This window comes from Stegastes partitus, unplaced genomic scaffold, assembly GCF_000690725.1.
Source record: "Stegastes partitus isolate 25-593 unplaced genomic scaffold, Stegastes_partitus-1.0.2 Scaffold1380, whole genome shotgun sequence".
In the NCBI taxonomy this organism is placed as follows: domain Eukaryota; kingdom Metazoa; phylum Chordata; class Actinopteri; family Pomacentridae; genus Stegastes; species Stegastes partitus.
In genome coordinates, this window is record NW_007579111.1 from 24,994 (window position 1) to 32,944 (window position 7,951).

At 45.5% G+C, this 7,951-nt stretch overlaps 1 protein-coding gene across 2 annotated transcripts in view; it reads right to left on the reverse strand.

Annotated features, from left to right (window-relative positions):
• Positions 1-93: 93 nt before the first annotated feature.
• pltp (phospholipid transfer protein) overlaps positions 94-7,951 on the reverse strand; it is a 10,474-nt gene continuing 2,616 nt past the window's right edge. For both annotated transcript variants that reach the window (XM_008299086.1, XM_008299087.1), the window contains exons 2-13: positions 7,200-7,335; positions 5,368-5,467; positions 5,157-5,285; positions 2,617-2,772; positions 2,181-2,244; positions 1,916-2,071; positions 1,664-1,840; positions 1,264-1,323; positions 1,007-1,171; positions 472-539; positions 313-355; positions 94-183 (exon numbers count right to left, since the gene is read on the reverse strand). In XM_008299086.1, the coding sequence (XP_008297308.1) occupies positions 94-183; positions 313-355; positions 472-539; positions 1,007-1,171; positions 1,264-1,323; positions 1,664-1,840; positions 1,916-2,071; positions 2,181-2,244; positions 2,617-2,772; positions 5,157-5,285; positions 5,368-5,467; positions 7,200-7,314 (1,323 nt within the window). In that variant the 5' untranslated portion in view covers positions 7,315-7,335. The remainder of the gene's footprint in view (positions 184-312; positions 356-471; positions 540-1,006; positions 1,172-1,263; positions 1,324-1,663; positions 1,841-1,915; positions 2,072-2,180; positions 2,245-2,616; positions 2,773-5,156; positions 5,286-5,367; positions 5,468-7,199; positions 7,336-7,951) is intronic.

A 7,951-nucleotide genomic window follows, 5' to 3' on the forward strand; every position in this document is an offset into this window, starting at 1 on the left:
AACAAACAAACACACACACACACACACACACACACACACACACACACACACACACACACACAGTGAGCTCAGAGCTTCTTCCTGTTTTTTGTTTTACAGTTGATGAATCAGATTCTTACTGTTGATCATTGGAACCACAGACATCTGCAGCATTGTCTTCAGAGGAGCCTGGAGAGGAATCAGCTGCAGACAGACAGACAGACAGACAGGTGAACAGACAGACAGACAGACAGACAGGTGAACAGACAGACAGACAGGTCAGTGGATTGGGCTTGATCTGTGCTTCTTTCTGCTGAACAGGAGAAAACTTACTGCCAGAGACTCCAGAGCCGATTGGTTGGAGAAGATTTTAAACCTGGAAGAGGAGAAAGTTTCAGGATTTTTGTGGTCAGTACCAGACTGGATCCTCACCGGGTCAGAACTAGGTCTGGGGTCAGAGATCAGGTGTGAATGAGGTGTGCAGGTGTTTACCTGCGCAGGTCGGCGTGGACACAAAGACGTTTTTCTCTCATGGACACTTTGGCGTTGAACTTTGACTCCTGCAGGACAGAAACAGTTTAACTGGGAGCAGCTGAAATCTGCTTCCAACCAGTTTCCCAAACTGGAGCTTAGTACAGCAGGTGTATCTGACAGGTGAGAGGCTGTCGGTCAATCAGTGCTTCTGTCACTACAGGACTGTCTGACAGAACGACTATGTTCTCAGTCCAGTTTAAAGTCCAGTGTCTGTTGTGTTGAGTTGTGTTGTTGTTGAGTTGTATTGTGTCGAGTTGTATTGTTGAGTTGTTGTGTTGTGTTGTTGTTGAGTTGTTTTGTGTTGTGTTGTTGTGTTGTGTTGAGTTGTATTGTTGTTGAGTTTTGTTTTGTTGAGTTGTGTTGTGTTGTTGTTGAGTTGTGTTTTTGTGTTGTGCTGTGTTGTTGTTGAGTTGTGTTTTTGTGTTGTGCTGTGTTGTTGTTGAGTTGTACTGTTGTGTTGTGTTGTGTTGTGTTGTGTTGTGTTGTTGTGTACCATTGTCATGCTGCTCAGCTGGACCGGAGGCTGACCTGGAGGCAGCACCATCACCTTGACGATGGCTGTCATGGTAACCGTTGCTCCGGACGTCTTGATGGTGGTTTTTGGAGGCGAGTTCACGGCGAGCTGCAGAGACATGGGAGCTTCCACCAGAGCCGGGTTCTTTCCAGAACACAGCAGGAAAACGTCAAGAACAGTAAGAACAGAAGACTTCGATAAGAACCATGAACATGTTCTCACTGGTTCCTGCTCACCAGCATCATTATGGCTCCAAAGTAGGTGGTTCTCAGCAGCATCTCCAGATCTTTGGGCATCTGAAGGATGAGACACAACAACAGTTATAGCTACTGAACCAGTTCAATCTGTCTTATACAACCAGTCTGTACTGGTGTCAGTAGGTCTGTACTGGTGTCAGTGGGTCTGTACTGGTATCAGTGGGTCTGTACTGGTGTCAGTGGGTCTGTACTGGTGTCAGTGGGTCTATACTGGTGTCAGTGGGTCTGTACTGGTATCAGTGGGTCTGTACTGGTGTCAGTGGGTCTGTACTGGTATCAGTGGGTCTGTACTGGTGTCAGTGGGTCTGTACTGGTGTGGGTTTCTATTGATCTGTGTTGGTTCTGGTGGTCTGTGCTGGTTCTGGTGGTGTTGGTTGACCTTCTCATTGACTATGTGCATTTGGAAGATCCCAGCTGTGTAGTAGGAGAACATCCCGCTGTCGAAGAAGAACTCGGACAGAGCCAGGTAAATCATCCGGTCGTACTCCCGGATCACCGGATCCACGGCGTAGTTCACCAGAGGGACGCTCTGCTGCGACAGGTCGAAGAACATCCCCTGCAGACACAACAGACCGAGTTCAGACCGGTCCGAGTCTCACCAGAACACAGCACACGTCAGACTCAGTCTTACCCTGAAGTTCATGTCAAGGCTCCTGGCTGTCACCACCGGGTCATCGATCAGAGAGTAGTCGATCCCGATAAACTGGTCGACCTCCGTCCTCACAGGAATCGTCTCCAACAGAGAATTCACATGAACCAGAGCAGCGTGGTTCAGGGCAGGGCAGATCTGACAGACAGACGGGTCAGAAACAGGTGAGACAGGTCAGAGACAGGTGAGCCAGGTCAGAGACAGGTGAGATAGGTCAGAGACAGGTGAGACAGACAGACAGACAGACCTGTTGGTTGAGCAGGAAGCGCATCCCTGTTGTCAGAACTCTGCCCAGAAAGTCGTAAACTCTCCTGAAGACAGACAGATGTTCCTGATTGGTCGACGTCACGTGACAGAAACTCAGCCAAGTAAAGTTTATTTAAACAGACAGGAGTGAGTCTTTACAGGAGCTGAAGGTTCAACTGCTTTCATGTCTTTGGTGCCCAGCAGAACCTGTTCTGTTGACACTGACCACATGGTCTTCCTCAGGGCTCAGAGTTGGTACTTTCCTGTTGTCTGTTCTCCGGCTGAGATCAGCTCGTTATAAAACTGTTTAATGTACAGAACTGTTGTGAACCGTCGACTGTTCTGCCTGCAAGGGGTTCTGGTTCATGCTTGCACTAGTTTTAAAGTAACTAACTGTATCTTGGAGAACAGAAACAATAAGAAAATAATAGTTTTACCCTAGAGTTCCGCTGAACTTGGCCTTCATCTTGTCGATGTTGGCGTCACAGCTGATGTTATTGATCTTCAGTCGTCCTTCTTCGTCTCTAATCAGATTCAGAGCTGTGTTTATGTTCACTCCTTCAGCCGACGCGTTGATGTTCCCTGTGTCATAACTGAGACACAACAACAACAACACCACTATCACCATGCTCAGGTTTATCTTCATCTGCAGATCTGTCATCACCAAAACCCTCCAACATCAATAAAAATGCAGCGTTGAACTAAGCTTGTAAGCAGCTGGAGATCCTTTGTGTTACAACTTTATCAGAGTCTGTGGAACCCAAACCAGGATCTGGTCTGGGTTCTAATGCCTGTATTAGAAGACTCAGAACTGGGACTATTGATTTAATGTGCTCTACTGGCAGGAACCAAGAAATGCTTTTAAAGGAAACCGCTGGGAGAAACGAAATCTGGATTGCTGACCAGCCCCAGGGAAGATGTGGAGTCGTTCCTGAGGGAAGGCCACAATGACACCTTCAGAAACCAGGCCCTTGATGCTAACCCAAACATCTGTACTGCTGGAAAACCAGAAAAAGTGCTCAACATCAGTGAACCATCCTGGAAGGAAATCAAAAAGGTGGTGAAGAAGGCCAGGACAGGGTCTGCCCCAGGACCAAGTGGGATACCATATAAGGTATACAAGAAATGCCCAACACTCCTTTAGAGGCTGTGGAAGCTGTTACAAAGGATCTGGAAAAAGGGCACCATTCCATCATGCTGGAAGAAGGCTGAAGGCTGTTTTGTGCCAAAAGAGGATGGCTCTTCAACCATTGACCAGTTGCAGACAATATCACTCCTCAGCGTGGAAGGCAAAATCTTCCTCTCTGTATTGGCTAAAAGGATGACCTTATACATGACAGAGAATGGATATGTGGACACCTCTATCCAGAAAGGATCAATCTCAGGCTTCTCTGGATGTCTGGAATACGTCCTTAGTCAGATGATCTGGGAGGCCAAATCTAGCAAGGGCAACCCAACAGTTGTCTGGCTAGAGTTGGCCAATGCCTATGGCTCAATGCCTCATGCCCTCATCTATGCAGCATTAGACCACGACCACATCCTCCAAGGGAATGATCACCAGCTACTTTGGAGGCATCCGGTTGCGATTTAAGACGGCCCATGTTACAACTTGGTGGCAAAACTTGGAAAAGGGAATCATAACTGGATTCACAATTTCCCCCATCCTCTTCATCATTGGAATGAATCTCATTGTAACAGCTGCAGGAAAAGAAGCCTAAGGACCAAAAATGGAATCAGGCATTCTACAACTCCCAATAAGAGGTTACATGGACGATCTAACCATGACAACACCGACCCGTGTGGAGGCAAGATGGGTGCTAACAGTTCTAGACCGTTTGGCAATGTGGGCCAGAATGAAGTTCAAACCAAAGAAATCCAGCAGTATGGTGATCAGGAATGGTAAACTGACAAACACAGTCAAGCTGCAAATGCAAAGAGAAGTGGTTCCATCGATCGAGGATAACCCAATCAAGTGCCTTGGAAAGTGGTTCGACAACTCACTTTTCGGCAGGAGCAACATCTCCAGTACAGAAAAACAGACAGAAGAATGGCTGAGGCTGATCAAAAAGTCAGGGCTCCTGGGAAAGTTCAAAGCATGACTTTACCAGCATGGACTGCTGCCGAGACTCACATGGCTGCTGAGAGTGTATGAGTTTCCTGTGACAAAAGTAGAAAGAGTGGAAAGAAAAATCAATAAGTACCTCTGGGAGTGGCTGGGAATCCCTCCAACATTCACATCAGTAGGCCTCTACATAAGATCCGGTCAGCTCCAACTTCCCCTGTCATCCGTGGTGAAGGAGTTCAATGTGGCAAAGTGCAGAGTCCTAACGACATACAGAGACTCCCAGGATGAATGAGTCTGATACAGCTGTAGCTCAAGCTGAGAGCACGTTGAGGCTACTTGAGATCTTTGGAACACCATTCACAGGAAGACAGGGCTTTGAAACCTCACATCTCCAACAGTTGGGCAAGGCAGCACCCAAGGAGAGAAAAGCCATGATGCAGGAGGATGTATGCAACCTGGAGGAGGAAGGATGTAGTTGTAGATCAAGGGCAGTGCCAGAGAGCCTGGACCAAATGGGACCTCCCCAAGAGTAAAATGACCAGGGCAGACCTATGGAGGCCGGAACCTTTCCACATCTCCTTCCTGCTGCGGTCAGTATACGACATCCTTCTGACCCCAGAAAACTTGCACAAATGGGGAATAAGAGAGGACCCGTTGTATAAGCTGTGTGGGGAAAGGAGCACCATGGCACATCTATCTATCTATCTATCTATCTATCTATCTATCTATCTATCTATCTATCTATCTATCTATCTATCTATCTATCTATCTATCTATCTATCTATCTATCTATCTGTCTATCTATCTATTATAAAGATGTTGTACCGGTATATATTTGAGTTTATATGTACAGTATGTTGCTGTGTAGTGGAACCGTTGGGGTTAAATCCATGTTTTGTGTGCAGAACTTACAAGAACCAGTAGAGGATCCGTCGGTTGAAAGTCAAAGAGATCGACGAGTTCTGAACATCGAACAACAAACCGACTTCGGGGATGAATCGCAGGTCTGCGTGAGTCAGATTCAGCTCCGTGATCTTCACACTGAAACAGAGCAGAGATGCAGTATTAATACTCACATGCAGGACTCAGTACTGCAGTATGATGTCAAATTTAGCGCATATACTCATTGATGGTGTATTGGAATCGTCCTTCTTTGCCCTGCATCTCTGGCATGCTGATGTTGCTGAGCTCCTCTTCAACAAACTTCTGAGTTTCATATTTCACTGAAAACACAAACACACAACGTCACCACAGAAACGACACACAGTGTAATACTACAGAACTAGACCAGCAGGGAGGCTCTCTGTCCTGATGCAGACCTAGAACCTTCCTGTGGACCTCTAAAACTGACACTGTAGTGGCGATCCAGTTCCAGTGGTTCTGGTCCTGGTCCCGGTTCCTCAGGTCTCACTGTGTGGCGGACTCTGGATCAGAACTGATCCTGAAGGATTCAGCACTCAGAAGCATAAAGGTGCCGACTGGAACCAAAAACAGTTTTTGGCAGTGATGCCAAGGAACGTCCACAAAGACCCTTTTCTCTTATTGCATTGTTCTGGTTTACTTCTGTTATTTCTTGTACAGAGACATCAGATTCACTGGAGTCAAATTCCTTGTTTGCATGTACAAATTTGGCCAATAAAGTTGATTCTGATTCTTTAAAGAACCCCTAAAAGTGCCTCAAAGAACCATCTATGGTTTAGAATGCCTTTAGGCACCATAAATGGGGCTCCTCTCAGAAAAATGATAGCTCTTCAAAGGTTCTTCAGAGGACTCTCTGGTTCTGTAGAGCCCCCTGACCACCAGTTCTTTGGTTTGGTAACAGCATGAAATCAGAGCTGCAGCTGAATATTAGTTTGTTCTGGATGAATCATCTGGTCGATAAAATATCAGAAAACAGAGAAATGTTCCTTACAGTTTCCCAAATCCCAACCTAGCATCTTAGCATGTTCTAGCACTTAACACATTGTTCTGTCTGACCAGCAGTCCAGAATGCAAAGTATTACATGTGTTCTAATGGAAGGAACCCAGAAATGTCTTACATTCGACTGTTTTTTGTTTTATTAGGTCCTGCTGGTAAAGTAGAACCAAGTGACTGTACAACGAACTATGTAGAAAATGGTTCCCTCAAAGAACCTAATATTTGTTTTGGAGCAACAATCATGGTGCCCAAAATATCCCTTTGAGGTACCTTTGGAGGTTCTCCAAAGAACATGAAGAAATGTTTAAAAAAACAACAACAAAAAAAACTCTTGCTTAGAAAAATAAAAGTGCGAACTGGAAGCAACATGGTTCTTCACAGTGGGACCAAAGAAGAACCATGTTTGGTTCCAGTTAGCACTTTATTTTCTGAGAGACTGAAAACGGAAGTAAGTTCTCTTGTCCACGAGTCTCCAGAGATGGAGGAGAACTTAAGTGAGGAGGCTCTAATGTGGATCCATCCGTGGAGGTTTTACACAAGCATTCGCCTGGTTGGAGAACTGGAGTAGATCCAGAACAAACATCTCACCAGACCTGGACCACCTCAGCCCCCAGTTCAGCCCGCTGCCATGGCAACTAGGCCCTGGATCAGTGGTGGAGAACGCATGGAGCGATTAAATCTGGATTAAAGTTTAAGCCTGTTGCATCTTTAATCTGGATTAGACTTTAATTTGGGATTATAACTGCACATCATGTTGAACGGTTTTAGCTTGTTGGATGATTAATTAGAAAATGTGAGCATTAAAAAAAGAAAGCGATGAACCACACAAAGTCACATTTTAAGATAAATCAGAGGACGTGCTTCGACGTTAGAACCTGAACATGACACTGTCGTTTACTGCAGAGTTAATCTGCTCCTGTCTGTGAAGAACAGCAGGAGGAAGAAGATCACCGAGAGCTGAGATCATACCAGAGGTGAGTTCAATCGATGAGTTCTGTTTCAGGAAAAAACATTTAAACTTTTTAAAAATCACTTACACATGTCCAGTCCTTTGTCAGTAATACGGATCTTGCAGCCGGCAGGTTCTGCACCCATGATGGAGGGAACCGAAGACACAAAGAGGAGGAGAACCGACAGCAAGCAGACGATCATCCTGAACCAGAATATCCAAACCTGGAACCAAGACAAGACGAAAATTAAAACCAAGAATTTGACATGACACGAATGATGGAAGTGTGGAGTAGTATGGCTGCCTCAGAGGTTCTGGTTCTGTTCCAGTTTCATCCTCCACTGAAATTACACTCAGAGATCCTGAGAACCTTCAGGTCAGAGGTCGTGTTGTGTTTCTGTACATGAGGTACTGTCAGTGCACCGTAAAAACGTAAAACACTGGAAACATCTGGCAGCAAGGGAGCCAGAGAGTGTATTATACGACACTGTCACACGCAAAAACTGTAAAAAAAAAAAAAAAAAAAAAGAACAACAACAAAACAAAAACAACATGTAGAATGAGTGCAAATATTTATGCTTAGAAAATAGAACAGGTGTGAACAGGTGTAAGCACAGAGAACAGGCGTGAACAGGTGAGAACAGATGTGAACAGGGAGAACAGTTAAGAACAGGTGAGAACAGATGTGAACAGGGAGAACAGGTGTGAACAGGTGAGAGCAGGTGTGAACAGGTGTGAACAGGGAGAACAGGTGTGAACAGGTGAGAACAGATGTGAACAAGGAGAACAGGGAGAACAGTTCAGAACAGGTGAGAACAGATGTGAACAAGGAGAACAGGG